The sequence below is a fragment of the Bos taurus genome, chromosome 15 (genome assembly GCF_002263795.3).
Source record: "Bos taurus isolate L1 Dominette 01449 registration number 42190680 breed Hereford chromosome 15, ARS-UCD2.0, whole genome shotgun sequence".
Taxonomy (NCBI): domain Eukaryota; kingdom Metazoa; phylum Chordata; class Mammalia; order Artiodactyla; family Bovidae; genus Bos; species Bos taurus.
In genome coordinates this window covers 57,248,637-57,269,440 of record NC_037342.1, presented here as the reverse complement: position 1 = coordinate 57,269,440, position 20,804 = coordinate 57,248,637, and the positions used below count along the sequence as shown (strand labels likewise).

The window sequence follows — 20,804 nt, the reverse complement described above, 5'->3', positions numbered from 1 at the left end:
AAATGAAGAGTCAATCACAGTGTGAATGGCTCGAGCTTAGAAAGTGAGCAATTGGCAGGAGAATAAAGGTGGGAGAGACCTTCTGCCTAATAGGAAAAGAACAGTTGCTCTATAAAAGAAAACTCCAGTTGAAATCTCAAGAAAAATCCCAAAGCAGCATAACAGAGCCAAAAAAAAAAAAACAACCCACCAAAAACGCGAAAAGTAAAAAATCTTGTCCAATCTACAAATGTATATTTGCAGTGAATTACTTTATTTTAATAGCATGCCTTTATGCATAGAGAACCTCTGGACAAGCATTTTATTTAACATTATGCATGTGAGTAGGGATAATTTAAGAAGACAGAAGCAAACTTCTTTAAGAAAACAAAGCTGTGTTTTAGCACAAATTCTCCATTTTCTTTGACATGTGATTTCTCTTGGAGAGCTGAGTGTGGCTGAAAATCAATAAATGTGAGGACTGCTTATGGAAATAAATTTCTTATTAGGTTGGAAGCTTAAAGTCTGTTTCTTCTCCTCTACTGTAGTTGATAGATAGCTCTCTCTAAAATTGTTTCTTGGTGAGAAATGGTCTATTTTCTGCCATATCAGTACATAAGGATGTCACAGTCATCAAGGATTCCAGCCCTCCAGGGCACGCAGAAAGAATACCTGCACCATCTGGCAGCCATTAGACTGCAGCCACTCCCTACAATGAGAACTGAAAATGTCAGGATGTGAAATATTGCAGAATACTGGCTCCAGACAGCTGAGATGCATAGGAAAGGAATGATTTCAGTGAGCCCAGACTCTAGCATCTTTCCGTATATAGAAAAGTGCTAAATTTCTTAACTTGAGATATCTGGTTTTCTTTAATTCACAAAAATACTTTTGATGTTCAGACTACCTGCCCTTTGTTGAAAACTTCTATATAACCTGACTCCTCTCTACCTACTTGGAGCAGTTCTCTTAGGGTTACTTGAGATGTCTCCTGGGCTTAAAGTCCTAAAAACTCCCACCAAAAAAACATAACTCTCAACTTTTAGGTTGTGACTTTTTTAAGTCAACAATAGGTTCAGAATAACTTAAGGCTTTGGAAACTGCTGTATATATTCCATTCAAGATTCTGTGGGCTAAGGAGAATAAGACTCTTCTTGAACAGATCCAACCCTGCAGGCCAGGTGATTACAAGGAAGAGAGGCAGAGAGTTGGAATTTAGACCAAAGTTTAGCCTTCTCTCAGTTCCTCAGTTCCTAATTCTTCAATAGCGCAAAATCTGTACACCTATCCATGCCCACTGGACCTGGGCACAGGCTACAACAAACATGGAAGCTTCATGTATTCACCCTCAGTTTAGTTCAGTTCAATTGCTCAGTCGTGTCCGACTCTGCAAACCCATAAAATGCAACACGCCAGGCCTCCCTGTCCATCACCAACTCCCGGAGTTCACTCAAACTCATGTCCATTGAGTCGGTGATGCCATCCAGCCATCTCATCCTCTGTCATCCCTTTCTCCTGCCCCCAATCCCTCCTAGCATCAGAGTCTTTTCCAATGAGTTAACTCTTTGCATGAGGTGGCCAAAGTACTGGAGTTTCAGCTTTAGCATCATTCCTTCCAAACAACACCCAGGACTGATCTTTAGAATGGACTGGTTGGATCTCCTTGCAGTCCTAGGGACTCTCAAGAGTCTTCTCCAACACCACACCTCAAAAGCATCAATTCTTCAGCACTCAGCTTTCTTTATTGTCCAACTCTCACATCCATACATGACTACTGGAAAAACTATAGCCTTGGCTAGACAGACCTTTGTTGGCAAAGTAATGTCTCTGCTTTTGAATATGCTATCTAGGTTGGTCACAACTTTCCTTCCAAGGAGTAAGCGTCTTTTAATTTCATGGCTATAGTCACCATCTGCAGTGATTTTGGAGCCCCCCAAAATAAAGTCTGACACTGTTTCCACTGCTGCTGCTGCTGCTGCTAAGTCACTTCAGTTGTGTCCGACTCTGTGAGACCCCATAGATGGCAGCCCACCAGGCTCCCCCGTCCCTGGGATTCTCCAGGCAAGAATACCGGAGTGGGTTGTCATTTCCTTCTCCAATGCATGAAAGTGAAAAGTGAAAGTGAAGTCACTCAGTCGCGTCCAACTCTTCACAACCCCATGGACTGCAGCCTACCAGGCTCCTGCACCCATGGGATTTTCCAGGCAAGACTACTGGAGTGGGGTGCCATTGCCTTCTCCACTGTTTCCACTGTTTCCCCATCTATTTCCCAGGAAGTAATGGGACCAGATGCCATGATCTTAGTTTTCTGAATGTTGAGCTTTAAGCCAACTTTTTTACTCTCCTCTTTCACTTTCATCAAGAGGCTTTTGAGTTCCTCTTCACTTTCTGCCATAAGGATGGTGTCATCTGCATATCTGAGGTTATTGATATTTCTCCCGGCAATCTTGATTCCAGCTTGTGCTTCTTCCAGCCCAGCGTTTCTCATGATATACTCTGCATATAAGTTAAATAAACAGGGTGACAATATACAGCCTTGATGTACTCCTTTTCCTATTTGGAACCAGTCTGTTGTTCCATGTCCAGTTCTAACTGTTGCTTCCTGACTTGCATATAGGTCTCTCAAGAGGCAGGTATTCACCCTCACCCCAAATCAATACTTGTTTAGTGCAATAACTTTATAAATGTGGGCCTACAAATAAGAATCACCTGAGTAATCTGTTAACATGTAGGTTTCTAAGCCTTGCCCTTGACCAGCTGATTCTGAATCTAACATGGGCCCAGGAATCTGTTTTTAATGACAGTTCTAGATGATTCTGATGTAGTCTTCTGAGGATTCTTCCATGAAATTTCTTAAAGAAGAAACATGTTCATGCATGTGTGTTAAGTCACTTTAGTCATGCCTGACTCCTTGCAATCCTATGGACTATAGCCTGCCAGGCCCCTCTGTCCATGGGATTCTTCAGGCAAGAATACTGGAGTGGGTTGCCATTTCCTCCTTCAGAAGAAACATGATCTGTCCTGATTCTGTTGTAATCTCAATATTAGTATACAATCTGAGGCTCAGTACATTAGGGATTGAATAAATGTTTGCTGAACCAGTAAAAAAAATCACCGAATATTAATAACTATTATAAATAAGCATAACTTCAAATAAGAATTGAGTCATTTTTAGAACTATATGAAAAAACAATGCAGGACTCTTGTACCTAATGATTTTACCTTTAATGAAAAATCCTAACATAATGGAAATTGACACCTGTGGTCACCTGTGCTTTGAAGAATATGCAGATATCACTGCAATGACTTAATTGCAAATATTTCTCAACCCCATACTTTTAAGTATCGAAACCTAAAATAATCACCAAAGAAAATGTTAGTGTACTTAGATATAATTTTTATTATATAACGGGACCACATTTTTCCTGAAACACACCCTTGACACTATTAAGGGAATGATTAAATGTGCACATTATTTATTTATGCACAATAATTACATGTAAAATATGGCAGATTTAATGTCCTGCTACTTTTCACAAGTAGCAGTGATTCCATAAGGAATTTACCAGTTTCTAAATGAGGTGGCTGGGTCGCACAGAGTCGGACACGACTGAAGCAACTTAGCAGCAGCAGCAGCAGATGAGGTGGCTAGGTGATCAGGTGACTAGATGATTTTAGATTGGTGGGCTTGTTTCTTTGCTAAAAATTTCTTCTCTTATTTATGACACTGCCCATCTAGTAACCTCTAGGTGTTTAAATACAACAGATTTTAAAAGAAAATGTTTATTTCCATTCAATGAAGGAAGAGTAGTTCTGATTTTTAAAATGTAAATCAAGTAACTACATTTTACCTTAACCAGAGGATCAAATACAAGACATAATGAAGATTTCACCCTGGTGGGTTTTATTTCTTGCATTGTTCCTTAAGGCAATATTCTCCTCTGCAAGCTAACATTTCTACCTACCTGATAATAGTTACTAAGTGAGATCTTCCTGAGTCATACCTACCCCTACATATACTCTTTTCTCCAGGGTAACAGAGGAATGTAGATACCACATAATTACAATAGCTCCCTAGATTTAGCATTTCCTTGGATAGCTTCTTCACTTTATCACTCTGCCACATATGATTCTTATCTTTAGTGTTTGGATTTGTTGGTGTCCCTAAGGCTGTCATGTATCTTTGAAATGCATGGGCAAAGGGAGGGACATGTGTCTATACATCAAATGACTCTAATATACTTGGCTTTTATAAAAAGTGTCGAGAAAATGCTTCCCAAAACAAGATATCTTTGGGGAACATTTGAGAGAATTCAATACTAAGCACACTTCAGAAATTAAATTATAAACAAAACAGATTTTCCCCATAACATGCATTTAAGAAAAATAATTCCGAAGCTAATTTTAGTAAGTTTTGGTCTCCTAGGAGGATCCTAAGTGGCTTTTGTTTTTATGTTCACCCTTGTCAAAAGTGATTATACACAAGCTTCTACTTCTGAACTGGGCTTCCTAGGTGGCCCTAGCGGTAAAGAACATGCCTGCCAATGCAGGAGACATAAGAGACGTGGTTTTGATCCCTGGGTCAGAAAGATCCCCTGGGGGATGGTGTGGCAATCCACTGCAGTATTCTTGCCTATTAAATTCCATGGACAGAGGAGCCTGGTAGGCTACAGTCCACAGAGTTGGACACAAATGAAGTGACCTAGCACAGCATTTCTGAACAAGATGAAGTAACAGAGACTGACTTTACCCACATTCTGGAAATAACTGAATAATTCCCAAAATACATAATGCAACAGATTTCAAGACTGGATGTGAGACAATGAAGGGCAGTGATTCCTAAGAGGTGGGAAACAATGAAGGTGAGCATTACGGTTGCCTGAAAGAGTCACAAGAGTGCACAGAAGGACAAGCCAGACAGAGAGCACTCGTGAGGAAACTGGCTGCAGACATAGTCCCTGAAAGCATTAGAGGAAACGGGTTCAGGAGCTCAGATTCAGGCAGGGGTAGGGCCTGTTAGCCTGACTGCAAATCCTCAGTATTCACACTTCACTGGGGAGAGTGCACAGAAAGATTTGTGGGGAGAATTAGTGCTAGAAAGAGCACCGATGTGAGGCTAACTCACAAATCCTAAAAGCAAGACCCGAAAGAATCAAATAATTTTCAAGTAACTAAATCACAATGAGCTCTCTCTAAAGATCTATTAGAACAGTTACAATGAAAAAGACTATCATGAGAACTAGTGGGTATATGGAAAACTAGAACTCTCATACATCACTGGTAGAAATGTAAAATGTGTAGAAATTCTGGAAAAAAGTTCTGCAATGTCTTAGAAGGATAAAAATCTACCTATCATCAAATCTAGTAATTTTTATTCTAGGCATTTACCCAAGAGAAATAACAATACTTGTCCAAACAAACATTTGTAGATGAATGTTTATAGCACCTTTATTTAAAATTGTAACAACTTAACCTCCCCCCAGATTATTAATATGAATGAATAATTATTAAGATTCATCTTAATTATGAAGATCAAGGGATAACTGAATTCTGATATAGCCATATCATGCAATACTATTAATACTCAGCAATAGAGAGAGAGGATTTGCTGATAAATGTTATGACATTTATTTTGAGGATGAACCTCAAAATAATTATGTTGGGTGAAAGAAACTAGAAAAAATTCACACACTGTATGACTCTATTTACATAAAAGTCTGGAATATACAAATTTATCTATAATGGCAGAAAATGTTTGCCTGAGCCCAGGGGTGGGGTTTGGGAGGCAGGGATTACAAGAAATCACGAGGAAACCTTTGGATATGTTACTTTATCTTGACTGTGGCCGTAGTTTCACAAAAGCATATATATGTATTTAAACACATTCATTTATATACTTCAAATATGTACATTTTATTACATATTAACTATACTTTAATAAAACCATTTTACAAATGAGTACTCATAATTATATAATTGAAGTACACTTTTCTCAAACTTGTATGCACTCTGAAATCACCTGGGAGTTTTTAAATTATGCTGATGCCTAGGTTCCAAAAACTAGATTCTAATTTAATTGTTCTTGGATGTAGCTTGGGTTTCAGGAATTTAAAAAACTCTTCAGGTGATTCTAATAGGAAAAAATTTGAGAACTTCAGGTATGTTAAGAAAACTTGATTTTCTCTGTCAAATTAGAAGTATTTAGACTTCATGAGTCTTCATGGGAAGATACAAACTTTACCACTGAAGAAGAAATAATCTTCTTCTCCAAAAAAATAATCTAGATATCATTCCAAGTGGATGTTTTATGTCTGTGATGGCAATAACCATTTATATAAACAGAGGAAGACAGATATTCTAATAAAATACATCCTTTTTATAACTGCCACAGAGTGATGTTTTATTCAGTTGTCAATGACACTGTTTGTTGAAACTCTTGGGAACATTTAACTTTGGTAGAAAGCAGTTTGCTAGAGGACTTTTTACTGCCTACGTTCCTAGGAAAAGTAGAGGGCAGGGAGGGGAATGTGAGGGTCCACACTGACCTTGGCGTAGATACAGCTTTCGTTGAGTCTCTGCAGTGAGCAGTTCTTATCACAGAGAGGGCACATGAAGACTTCAGTGGCCTTGCAAATTTCTTGGCTTAAGAAATCAAAGAAAAAGAAAGCGTGAACCTCCACACTCAGGAAGCTGCTTAGCCCCTACGGCCAATCCTATGGGAAGTAGTAGGGTGGGAAGGAAAAGAAGAAATGGAAATACTGGTGGACAGGGGAGGAAGAACTTGAATGACTCCCACCCAAATTTGTAGAATTTTTGTGATACTGAGTTTGCTTCTTTGTTTTAATAAATCTCTGATCCAAGATATTTTCATGATAATAGGCCAATTTTATACTCAGGACGCACTTGTGGGGCCTTGTTACAAGGATACTTTTCCACCTGATTTCATGGCATGTAGGACAATCTTGGGAGGAACACCTAAGAATATTTTAACCCAGCTCACAGGCTTGGATGTGGCTGAGCTGGAATCACATCTAACTATGCTGATTTTTCAGAGAAGGCAATGGCAACCCTCTCCAGTACTCTTGCCTGGAAAATCCCATGGATGGAGGAGCCTGGTAGGCTGCCGTCCATGGGGTCGCGAAGAGTCGGACACGGCTGAGCAACTTCACTTTCACTTTTCTCTTTCATGCACTGGAGAAGGAAATGGCACCCCACTCCAGAGTTCTTGCCTGGAAAATCCCAGGGACGGGGGAGCCTGGTGGGCTGCCGTCTATGGGGTGGCACAGAGTCGACACGGCTGAAGCGACTTAGCAGCAGCAGCAGCATGCTGATTTTTCAAGTCTGTAGACCTTTCCCCTGGTTCTCACTGCTTTACAGTCACCAAAATGAGTAGCACCCATAATTCACATAATTCCACAACCCCTACTGCAGTCAGTCAGTGCATTACGGATTACTGAAATATACGATATCCTCCAATAGAATGTAACCTTGTAACATTTGCTTCTTGAGTTTATTGCTATCTTTCAAAAATCTCAGCTTACTTTATAGATGACATCATGACATGAGCAGGGCATCAATAACAATTTCTCAAAAGACTCACAATCTGAGAGTTCACAGAAACTGTTATTAGATGTTTTGTGCCTTTATCTGTCGTACCTGGCCCTTTCCCATTTGGTATCCCCTTAATAAATTGTCTTTAAGTAAATCTGCTCTAGAAATGTTGAAGGTAATATAAAGGCTTTTAAAACTATGCCTGGAAATACAACTGTTAATAAAACTTTTGCTGTTTTCAAAATATATAAACTCAAAGTGAAAAAAAATAATGCATATCTATTTCAAATGCTGGATGTGTACAAACTCAAGACAAAGTGGAAATGACTAGTAAATAATAGTACTATACTGTAATGCAAAGCCTTACAGTAACCAAAAATGGATTCACGTCCGTTAAGTTTAGTCCTCAATGCAATCTCCTGCAGTCATAATGTTCTCCACAGCTGAGAGGAAGCTGATGTTTAAGAGCTTTGTTCAAGGTCATAAGCTTACAAGAGATACTTGAAGGAACTGAGTTTAGGTTTTCCTGATTCTAGGTCCAGTTCTCCATCAACTACAACTCATCTGAAAGAGGGATACGTTTATTTCACATTACAGGGGACTTTCCTACCAAAAACTAATTTACTAATGATGATGATGGTATGACGAGTCTTATATAAACTATAATTCTCCCACTTTCACATACATCTTATTGCTAGTAATCATGATATCTATGTGAAGTAGGGGGAAGCAGGTAAAATATACATTTTTAAAGCTCAGAAAAAAAGAGAGATGATTATACTTCCTCTTACTAATACTACTAATTTGTAGTAATAAAAAAAAGAATTAACCCACCTCTTGGAGAAAATTCCTATGAAAATAGGCTTGCTATCATAATTCGTTGTTTAAAAAATGTATAATGTGCCCTGTATTGAACTCTCACACTAGAATGGTATTAAATTTGGTTTATATTACATCATCTTTCCCACCTTCCAAATAATCAGACAAAAGCACAGATGTATCAAAGCATCCAGTCTAGGATCCTAGTCATCAGACTGAGCCTTATTTTTATGTCTAGAATTATCAAACTCATTTTCCATAAGCTGCTCAAAGTTCCACTGGACAGATAACACACACACACAAAAAACCCCACTAAACAAGTTTTGCAACATTTTTTAGCCTAAAATATGGAATTTGAGATGATTACAGCGTTCTTTGACTTAACCACTAGATGGAGGAGAGTGCCCAAAGTGTTTCTTAATTTCTTCCTAATATACACCTGGCTTCTCTGGTAGCTCAGCAGGTAAAGAATCCACCTGCAATGCAGGAGACCCCAGGTAGATTCCTGGGTCGGAAGATCCCCTGGAGAAGAGATAGGCTACCCACTCCAGTATTCTTGGGCTTCCCTGGGGACTCAGATGTTAAAGAATCCACCTGCAATGCGGGAGACATGGGTTTGATTCTTGGATTGGGAAGATCCCCTGGAGGAGGGCATGGCAACCCACTCCAGTATTCTCGTTTGGAGAATCCCATAGACAGTCAGACACAACTGAGCAACTAGCAACTATGCACAACATGATACAAAGCATTGCTTAAAATGTGGCTTTCTTTTGTCTTCTATCTGTTAGAAATACATATCAAAAGCTAATTCAAAGGAAATAATAATTATCACCAATTTATCATAATTACCACCTCTATCCATAAGGGAGGCGGGAGCAATTTGTCCATTTGGGGGTGAATGCCTGGACCTGCTCCAGGCTCTTGATGCTTCCTGTGATTCTGTTAACATGCAAAGTACAGAATAAGATGTGTGGTGATGCCCATTTTGGGGAAATCTGATAATATGAAAGTAGGTTTAAAGGAAGGAAGTTTGGAAACATGACTAAAACATGGATTTTAGAATAATATATAATTGTCAAGGAATAAGTAAATGATAAGATGCTAAGCCACACCTGTTAGGATTGTTATTATCGAACAAAACAAACAAAATAAAGTAAAAACAACACATGTTGGCAAGGATGTAGAAAATTTAGAACACTTGAATATTGTTGGTGGGACTGTAAATTGGTGCTGCCACTATGAAAAACAATACGAAGGTTCCTCAAAAAATTAAAAATAGAACTTCCATTTAATCCATTAATCCCACTCCTGGGTATATATCTAAAAGAACTGAAACCAAGGTCTCAGAGATATCTGCACCTCATGGTTCACTTCAATATTATTCACATTAGCCAAGGTATGGAAATAACCCAAATATCCATTCACGGATGAATGGATAAAAAGGTGGAATAGACATACAACAGAATATTAGCCTTAAAAAAAAGAAGGATAGTTTACCATATGCAACAACATGGATGAACTTGAAGGACATTATGTTAAGTGAAATAAACTAGTCACAGAATAATGAATACTGTGTAATTTCACTTATATTAGGTATCTTAAAAAACACACTCATAGATACAGAGTAGAACTGTGGTTGCCAGGGAGTAATGGAGCGGAAATGGAAAGCTGCTGTTCAATAGTATAAAGTACCAGTTATGTGGGATGGGTAAACTCTAGAGATATGCTGTCCAACATTGTGCCTACAGTTAACAATACTGCAGTGTGCATTTGTGTGTGTGTTAGTCGCTCAGTTGTGTCCAACTCTTTGCGACCCCATGGATTGGAGCCCACCAGGATCCTCTGTCCACGGGATTCTCCAGGCAAGAATACTGGAATGGGTTGCCATTTCCTTCTCCAGGGGATCTTCCCAATCCAGAAATCAAACCCACATCTCCTGCATTGCAAGCAGACTCTTCACTGTCTGAGCCACCAGGGAAACCTGTGCACTTAAGCGTTCTTTTAAAAAATATATTTATTCATTTATTTATTTTTGGATGTGCTGGGTCTTCTTTGCTGCATGGGCTTTTCTCTAGTTGTAATGAGCAGGGGCTGCTCTTTAGTTACAGCGCACAGGCTTCTCATTGCAGAGCGTGGGCTCTAGGACGTGTGGGCTTCAGTGGTTGTGGCACATGGGATCAGCAGTTGTGGCTTCTGGGATCTGAGCACAGGTTCAATAGTTGTGATGCATGGGCTGAGTTGTTCCACTGCATGTGACATCCTCCTGGACCAGAGATTGAACCCCTGTCTCCTGCACTGGCAGGCAGATTCTTCACCAGAGCCACCAGGGAAGCCCCACTTAAGTGTTCTTATTGCAATTTTAAAAAATTAGATATAGGTTTAACTTGCTAGATATTTCCCCCAAGTCATCTACCACTTTGAGGATCAATTCTTCATCTCTAGTTGGAGATAATAGCCAAGTGGGATACTACTTCAGGAATACTGATAATGTGCCTGGCACATCATAGGCACTTGATAAGCCGATGAAGCCCTTATTGCTAAGGAGGTTGTCAGGAGAGGGTTTGAAAGGTCCTTTAAGACAGGGGTTCAATCCTGGTCCAACAGCTTTTGAAAACCTGGCCAGTACTGATATTTCTTGGTGAGTTCTAGTGCCAAAGAGGCAAGAAAGCTGTTTCTGCTCTTTGCCTTGGACCTGAAACCCAAAGCCTGAGAAGAAGGGACCATGTGTTCCTGCTTGTTCATTTTCATACTCCTATAATATGTGCTCTACCTGACACAAATCTGATGACCTTTGATTGTGTAAGACCGATATACATGTAAATATATGCTTGTACATGCACATACAAGAAATAATCTGAACATGATTTTCACATAAACAATTAACTGCAGAGCAGTTAAGAAATATGACCTTAATTTACATAAACACAACTGGTAGAAACATAATACAACCTAATCTTTAGCTTTTTAACATTTTGTTACCTTGCAATAAACAAGAAAGAGATTACTAAAATAAAACTGAAACAAAGCAACTCAAAAGTCCTATGTCCTCCACCCACATGCCATGATAACACCTACAACTTAACCACGTCTGACACCTTGAATGGAAAAATTCAGTCCCGTGAAATTTTGAAAGTCAAGATATTCAGTGATGCTTACCTTGATTTAGAACAGTAAGTCTGACAGGGTCTTAATTATAGTGTGACAGAAGTAGCAGTAATATAATACCATAAAGCACAGAAGAAAAGAGTTTGCGAGTTTAAAACACTCCTTGTGCTAAAGGTTAAAGAATACTTATCTCATACAAAAGGAGTCTAATTTTCTTCATTGGTACATAAATCAATAGGAACAGAAAATCTATTTCTTTCATTGCCTTTTGTTCATTTTCAGCTTCAAAAGTGTGGAGGAGGAAGTCTACATCACTTGGGAAAACTTTGTGAATATGTTCTCCATGGGATCAATTTGAACAGTAGCTAACTGCCTAAAAATCATTTTCTGCTCTTGTCAATTCATTTTAAAAGACCATGTCTCCAAAACCCTAAGTGAAGGGAAGTGATAGTCCCTCAGTCATGTCTGACTCTTTGCAACTCCATAGACTTTACAGTCCATGGAATTCTCCAGGTCAGAATACTGGAATAGGTTGCCATTTCCTTCTCCAGGGGATCTTCCCAACCCAGGGATCAAACGCAGGTCTCCCACATTGCAGGCAGATTCTTTACCAGCTGAGCCATCAGAGAAGCCCATTCTATCAAAAAACTATAACTAAAACATGAATTCAATAAATTTGCAGGATATAAAATCAGTACACAAATATCAGTTGTGTTTATATATACTAACAAAAAACTATCAATAAGAGAAATTTTTTTTTAAATCCCACTTAAAATTACATAGAAAATAAGAAAACATTTAGGAATAAACCTAACCAAGGAGGCGAAAGCTCTATACACTGAAAATTATGAGACATTGGCAAAGGAAATTAAAGAAGATACAAATAAATGGAAAGATATTCTGTACTCTTGAATTAGAAAATTTCACACTGTTTAATGTCCATACTACCTGAAGAGATCTACAGATTAAATGCAATCTCTATCAGAAATTCAATGGTAATTTCGCAGAAACAGAAAAACCTACCCTAACATTTTTATGAAACCACAAAAATCCCAAACAGTCAAAGCAATCTTGAGAAAGAACAAAGCTGGAGGCATCACACCTTTGATAACAATATTATAAAGGTATGATAATCATAACAGTACATTACTGGCATAAAGACAGATACATAGATCAATGGAACACAATAGAGAAACCATAAATAAACCCATGTATATGTGGCCAATTTTTGACAAAAAGCCAAGCATACTCAATGAGGAAAGGACAGTATCTTCAACAAATGGTGTTAGAAGAGAAGGATCCACATGCAAAAGAATGAAACTACAGTTCTATCTTCCACCATATACAGAAATTAACCCAAAATAGATTAAAGATTTAACTTAAGAGCTGAAGCTGTGAAACTACTAATAGAAAACTGAGGGGGTAAATTCCTTGAAATCAGTTTTGGCAGGGATTTATAGGGTTTGACACTGAAAGTAAAGGCAATAAATGCAAAAACAGCATATAAAGAAATACCCAAAGGGGGACGAATGTCTTCAGTGGGTGCATGTTTATCCAGGAGGATGCTGCCTTCTAGACTGGTGCTGAGTTTGCAAAACTCTGAAGAAAGACTGTTACTAGAAGAAATGCTTTTGAACATTAGGTGTTTGTTTTCATGCTAATTACCATTTGGCCTTCCTGAAGAACAAGGGGATTCTGAGATACCAAATCAAGGAATTTGGTTATGGAATAGGCTTCAACTCTGGAACAATGAAAATATTTTGTTTTTAGGCAAAATTGTTACGCAAATATATCTGCATTATTTATAATGCAGTGTGTACGTGTGTGTATGTGTGCATGTACACAAATATACAAAGAAAATTCAAGGAAATGCATTTTATGGTCCCATTAACTGTCATGATTACCACCCAGTAGCATGGCCATGGTTAAAAGATGAACCAAAAGAGAAAAAAGTACTGAGCTTTTAAGGGGAGCAAAAATGCTTTATCATATTTTGAATTGTATCATACAAGGTTGAACTTGATGAAGTCCCTTTGGCACAGTAAATAGAACACGCTATTAAGAGGATTTTTTAATGCCAAGGTGACTCTTACTTCTGCTGAATAGTATCATTGTATGTGTTGAGTACTCAGTTGTGTCTGACTCTTTGTGACCCTCTGGACTGTAGCCTGCCAGTCTCCTCTGTCCATGGAATTTTCCAGGCAAGAATACTGGAATGGGTTGCCATTTCCTATTCCTTGGGATCTTCCTGATCCAAGAATTGAACCCACATCTCTTGCATCTCCTGCATTGGCAGGGAGACTCTTCACCACTGCACCACCTGGGAAGCTTGAATAATTTTATATTGTTTCTATATCCAAATGTTGAGTCATTTAAACTTTAACAGAAAAACCATCCTTCTGATAAACATTTGTTATTTCTCAAAATCTTATTTACTACCATTTTGATACTTAAAGTTGATGCGAAAATCTTTTATAAATTCTATTCCCTTAGAGAATAAAAAGAAAGTAGAAAGTAACTTTATGTTGTCATGACAGGAGACCACTTAGGATAGGATTTACATGGTACAAATTCACCTGCAATACAGAAGACTGGGAGACTCAGGTTTGATCCCTGGGTAAGGAAGAGCCCCTGAAGGAGGAAATGGCAACCCACTCCAATATTCTTGCCTGAGAAGTCCCACGGAGAAAGGAGCCTGGTGGGCTACAGTCCATGGGATCACAAAAGAGTCGGACATGACTAAGCAATAAACAACAACATTTTGTTCAGATATCTTGAGCTATGTAAGATTCGCTCAGGTGCTGAAAGGAAAACTCATCTCCAAGGCTGGTAGTGAAAGTTGTATAAAATGAAACAGTGTGCTTGGAAGGTCTTTGTATATCTTAAGTGTTTAAAGAATTGTATCTAGGGTTCGGGATGGGGAACACATGTATACCTGTGGTGGATTCATTTTGATATTTGGCAAAACTAATACAATTATGTAAAGTTTAAAAATAAAATAAAATTGGAAGAATAAAAAAAAAATAAAAAATAAAAAAAAAAAGAAAAAAAAATAAATAGCAAAAAAAAAAAGAATTGTATCTAATATAATTATTTGAATTACTATATTGAGAGAGTATTTCAGACTACCAAAGACTATATGCAAATTTAAATTACATAGAATGGTCTATTGCATTGTTGAATTATTATTAGTTATGTACTAGAAAGAGAAATTTGGCATAAAGAGAAACAGTCTTAGAACTTATCCAAGACAATCTGCATATAAAAAATAGGAATGGCCTTTATACGGTGCCTCCCCCCTGCAAAAATAAAAACAAATTGTAGTACAAATTTTATTGTAAATAAAAAATCATTTATTTTTCAATCAGCATTATTATAAAGTTTTGATCCAATCAGAAGGCCAAGCTGTTTAGTAAGTCTGTTAATAGCTTACCTTACTTGACTTGCATTCATTGTTAATATTCCATAGAAGAACACACACAAGCCAACAATGGCTGCAGGAATCAGCATTCCAGTATACCACCCCAGCCAAGCAAAGTATAATCCAATCTTCTCACCAAAGTACAGCCTGTGCGAGAAAGCAAATTCTTAGCTTATGGCAACCTAAGGAATACTACAGATATTAATGCCGCACCTAATATGACTTTCAGATAAACATTTGAGGTTCCAGCTCAGTTCCTCCTCAGCTCCGTCTGGGATATCATAATAGTCTTGCTTAATAAATCCAGTGATGGTAATAGTTTGTTTTGAATGTTGCCTTTATAGGAGCAATTTTGCAAAATCTATTTATTTCTGTGTCAAACTTCTTAACATGGCTCATAAAGCTTTTCATAAGCCAGTTCTTGCTTTTCTTCATCCTCTTAGTAGAATCCTTTTTGTTTCCCCCACACAGAGCTGTGCTAAACCATACTGCTTTGGCATAAATTAGAAAAGTGTCTCCCTCTGGGTAGTTACTGAAAGCAGACTTGAATTCAGTCTCCATCTGCACTCTTGGCCAGATTCCCTCATGCCAGACACAATCTGCACAATTTTGTCACACATCTTCCTCAACAAAATTCAACTCTGCCGTTCCTGGAGCACATGACTCTTTTCTTGGTTAAGGCTGTTTCCTCACTTTGGAAGATTACATTTCACCCTCTTCTCCTATCTGGCTTATACTTATCCTGTCCTTTATATCACTTCTTCCAGGAAGCCTGCCCTGACTTCACTTCAAACCTGGGTTAGATGTCCCTGGTCTTGCTCCCACACTCCCTTGACCCACGTTTCAGTATCCTAAACTCATAAAACTTCATGACCATTACCTGTCACTCCCCCATTCCTTACCTTCCCCTTATGACTACAAGCTACTTGAAAATGGACCTGTATCTTGTTTCACTGGCACCCACCCCAGGAAGTATTTTGTTGGATGAAACAAAGGGAATGAATGTATTTTATTTCCCTTTACTTGGTTAACATTTCATATGGACACAGCAGATGAACAAGATGGTTCCAACAACTTCTCAGTTGCTCTTCACCATGTCACTGCCAATATTAACCCTCACAATTTACAAGGCACCAGTAAGAAATGACAATTTCTTGAATTCTGCACTGGTGTTTGGTCTCCATCTTCTAAAAACGATTACTTAACACAGTTCTGTCCCAGTACTAGTTTTAGAGATTAGTTCATTCGGGAATACCTCTCTGGGCAAAAATTCTTACTGGAAAGAAAATTCTCTTGTTATTTTTTTTTCTTCTTCAGTAAGACTTCCCTCTCAAAAATCATCCTCTTTCTACTCCATTCTCTGTACTGTGCCAACTAAAATGTGTGTATTCTATCTAGTGTAGACATGAAATCATCCTCTACTGAGCATCATTTATCTAATTTTTTGCTTTTTTCATTGATTTCTCGTAGGAGACATAGATCAAAAGCCTATTTATTTCTTTTATAATGGAAGTGTTCTACTCTGAAATGAAGCTTATAATATTAGCAGGTATTCTAACAAAGCTACTTGTTCCTTCAAACAAGTGTTCTGTGGGGTGGAGTACAGTTCTGGCACATATTACTAACATTTTTATGATGATGAATTTAGAGGACTGCACAGACAGAAACCCTTACATACACAGAGTATTATACCAAGATTTTTAATTATACATTATCGAAGGTTAAGAGGAGCAACGACGTTATTTGACAAGAGTGCAATTACCTAAGTTATAGCAAATTTCAGATCTGTTTCAAGAGAAGAAACTAGTTCCAAGCAAAGAAGGCTAATGAAAATATCCTTAATCTAGAACATGGGTAGTCACAATCTCTTAGGAGCTCTATTCAATTTCTTTAAAACCACAACAGGGCAAGGAGGAACAGGGGGTTGCTATTGGTGTCATGCCATCACACTTCAACTGGAGTCACTCTCTTTTTATGTTGTATATACTGGTATCCTGTGTTATGGGGCTTCCCCTGTGGCGTTAGCCCACTGCCCATGCAGGAGACCTAAGAGATGCAGGTTTGATCCCTGGGTTGGGAAGATCCCCTGGAGAAGGGAATAGAAACCCCTTCCAGTGTTTTTGCCTGGGGAATCCCATGGACAGAGGAACCTGGCAGGCTACAGTCCATAGCGTCACAAAGAGTCGGACAGGACTGAAGCAATTTAGCACAGCACAGTCTGTGCTATGTTTCATTTGACGATAGGATTCCGCTGCTGAAATAACTTTTATCATAAAAATGAATGTTAAGTTGAACTCTTCTTAGAGTGAATTGTTCCATTTAGTTTTTACACTTAAATCCTTCCAGTGTCTATTGAAAGATATTAGGAAAAAAAGTCACACAGCTATCTTAAGCAGGTTTTGTAGCAGACCATTTTTTTAAATGTATTTTTTTCCAGATTTCAATATTTTCTTTGGAAAAATAGGTTGAAAAGGCTTTAGCTACTAAAATGATAGAGTTCATTCTTAAAATGAAAACAAACACAAACACGTGCTTAGAAATGGTTGTTTATAAAAAAAGAAAATGAACTGATACTCCCTCACTTTCCACCTGGGCTTCTCTGGCGGCTCAGTGGTAAAGAATATGCCTGTCAATGCAAGAAGACACAGGAAACACAGGTTCAGTCCCCGGGTCAGGAAGATCCCCTTGGAGAAGGAAATCACAACCCACTCCAGTATTCTTGCCAGGATAATTCCATAGACAGAGGAACCTGGTGGACTGCATTCCATGGAGTCAAAAAGAGTCGGGCACAACTGAGCCCCTGAGCACACATGCACACCAGTACACAGACGCTTCATCATCATCTCGTGGCTCTCTTGACCCTATTACACGTCTGTATGTTAAATTCTTTTATTAAATTATCTTCAAACTCTCCCTTTATTCTGTCCATTCTATCCATTTCCTATTAGGACAATGATACGGTTTTGAGTTATTCTTGATATTTATAATTCATGAACATCTCATCAACACATATAATCTTATAATATGAATGCTATTTAAAAATTTTATCCTATAAATATTTCTAGTTAGCTGGGGATGTAAGTCTCTTTAATATATATTTCCTGATTTTTAAAAATAAGAACAAATCATCTTCCATCAAAATAAAATAAATTGTGAATATAATACTATTTCAAGACCAATTCAAGTTGTGAGCAGTTACTCACTAGGCTATACCTCCTGGAATAAAATAGACACTCATTAAATCTTCGTTGAAAGATAAATATATGCAGAGATGCTATGTTGGCCACCTTTCTATTTGTTCTCAGATCTATTTTCTGCCTGTCCTTCTTTCACTGGGAAGTAGATCATACAGATTCCCTTGTAAATTGCTGCTAAGTCACACTAGGAGGTACTGAAAGTCTCAGAGGTGGAAGGATGGGAGGAGCTTGTATCTTATCTCCTCTCCTGGCCGTTCTCAGGGCTCTCCCCAGAGCAGCCATAATTTGTTGTGAATTGTGTGTATGCTCAGTCATGTCTGACTGTTTATGAGTTGGTGGACTACAGCCCATCGGGTTCCTCTGCTCATAGGATTTTCCTGCAAGAATACTGGAGTGGGTTGTCATGCCCTCCTCCCTGGGATCTTCCCAATCTAAGGATCGTATTGTGTCTCCAGTGTCTCCTGCATTGGCAGGCAGATTCTTTACCACTGAGCCACCTATAATTCTCTGTGGCTTGACTCTCAACACTTCACATCTCTGCAGACAGTCCTCATCATCAATAGCAATGCTCCTACCAAAGGGTTCAGGTATTAAGCTCTGAAACACACTTCATCCCATTTTTCCTCCAGCATTAAGTGTCGTTAACATTTGTCTGCTGTTTTTAATTTCCCTAAATTGTTTCTTTTATTGAAAAGATGCATAGTGGCCTTTTTTTCCCCTTATTCAACCCTGACTGATACAGATGATTTGGTGGGTAAAGAAAATAATTCTAAATCTAAGACAATGCTGAGAAAACAGCATTATATGTATTCCATTATTGATCTATCCCCAAGACCTACCTGATTAAATCCAGGGGCTGATGCTTGTACCACATTCCCCAGCGTGCCCAGCGTTCATATAATAGATGTCTGTTATTCTGAGGTCCGTGGGTTTTGATGGGTTGGTTACTTTTATAGGCTCCCTGAAACAAATAAGATAAAATGAGTTGATACACATTCTTTTAGTGAAATGTGAATTACTAGGAATTGCTTTTGCTTTTTTTTTTTCTTACAGAATAATTTAAAAACTTATTGGAAGCTTCAGGATTATAAACATAAACCCATCACTGGAGTGATGCAGTAAATGCATTTATATATCTATCTTTTATTGAAAATATTCTGATAGTTCTTTAAAACTTTTCTTAAATTCCTTTTTTAACCCAATGAAATACCTTTTACTTAAATTAGACTTTAGGTTTGTTTGAAACCTAAGGTCTTTTAATAAACACAATGTCTTCATCATCGAGAGAAATTGCTTTAATCTTTAGTTCAGAAATTGAGTCTTATTCTGCTTTGATAAGCTATCCACTCCCAGAAAATATTTACTTCATTAATAGAAGCTAATGAAAAGAGTAAATGTTCATTAAATAAGTGCTCCCCATCTAAAAGAATCACTACACTGTACACATGAAATTAATATAATATTATAAATCAGCTGTATTTTAATTAAAAGTGTTTAAAGTAAAAGAGATATAAGTCACCAGTTTTAGCCATGTTTTTAAATTCTAGAATTTGTAAAACTTACTTTAGATAAGATATTCCAAAAATGGAATTGTGTTTTAAAATTCTTTATATCGCCTCTCAAAAATCTGTCATATGCAGTTTCAGAAACAGAGAATATATCTGTCTTTTAGAAGAAAGTGTTCCCTGAAGCCTGAACTGCTCTGCTTCTATAATAAAAAAGGACAATAGATATAATAATTTTATTTTCTGAATCAAAACTTAGACACAGAACTTAATGAAGTTCCTCTGCTCACTTCGATGTGTGATTCTACTTTTATGACATGTTTGATGAAAATTTAAAGCAAGTCATGTTTCAGTTACCTCACTTAGATTATGAGGATAATAAATATTGATGATATATCAATATAGAAGAGGTTTTGTGAGGACCCACTTCGCGTATAGCTATAAAATGTCAGGCACATAAGAAGTACAAAATCACTGTTAATTAATTTTATAGAAGTTTGCTATACTCTGGCAGTTGAACAGTGCCAAACTAACATCTCCTTCTAGACAATCAGGGCTGTGAGATCCTATGAAGAAAAAATGGCACCTGATTCATGGTCTGCAGGTGCCTCAAGGCTGAAATGAGAAATTCATATGGATTTTGCTTCTGTTTTTCTCACTTCCGGGTTTTCCTGATAGCTCAATTAGTAAAGAATCTGCCTGCAATGCTGGAGACCTGGGTTCAATCCCTGGGATAGGAAGATCCCCTGGAGAAGGAAACAGCTACTCACTCCAGTGTTCAGGCCTGGAGAATTCCCTGGACTGTATAGTCCATGGGGTCGCAAAGAGTCAGACACGACTGAGCTACTTTCACTTTTCACTATCACTTCTAACAAAATAAATTAATCAGGTAAAAGCAGACGTACAGTTAGTGTGCAGTCTCAAAAGTTTCTTCCCTAAGGGAACCCAAGGTGCTTAAAGATTGGAAGCTAAGTAGATGGGAGGAAAGATCAAGATGCTTAAGACATCCACTTCCATTAAGATAGCTTGCCCTGAGATGGGAAGGTAACTCAAAATCTCAGGTTTCTTTAAATCATTCCTGATAATCCTTCTAAAATACATGACTTTCCTTGCCAGCCTCAATGGTCAGATGTAGGCATTTCCTGGATTTAAGATGCTAACCTTCAGAATCTCTAGTACATCATTGTCTGACTTCTACTCATTAATCTCAATGAACCACAAGTTCTG

The 20,804-nt window shown here is 38.0% G+C and overlaps 1 protein-coding gene across 8 annotated transcripts in view; it reads right to left on the bottom strand.

Moving 5' to 3' along the window:
• Positions 1–20,804, bottom strand: part of ANO3 (anoctamin 3) — a 457,212-nt gene that overhangs the window by 84,549 nt on the left and 351,859 nt on the right. For all 8 annotated transcript variants that reach the window (XM_059874526.1, XM_059874525.1, XM_059874527.1 and 5 more), the window contains 3 exon segments: positions 18,912–19,033; positions 14,888–15,022; positions 6,525–6,621 (listed from right to left, as the gene is read on the bottom strand). In XM_059874526.1, the coding sequence (XP_059730509.1) occupies positions 6,525–6,621; positions 14,888–15,022; positions 18,912–19,033 (354 nt within the window).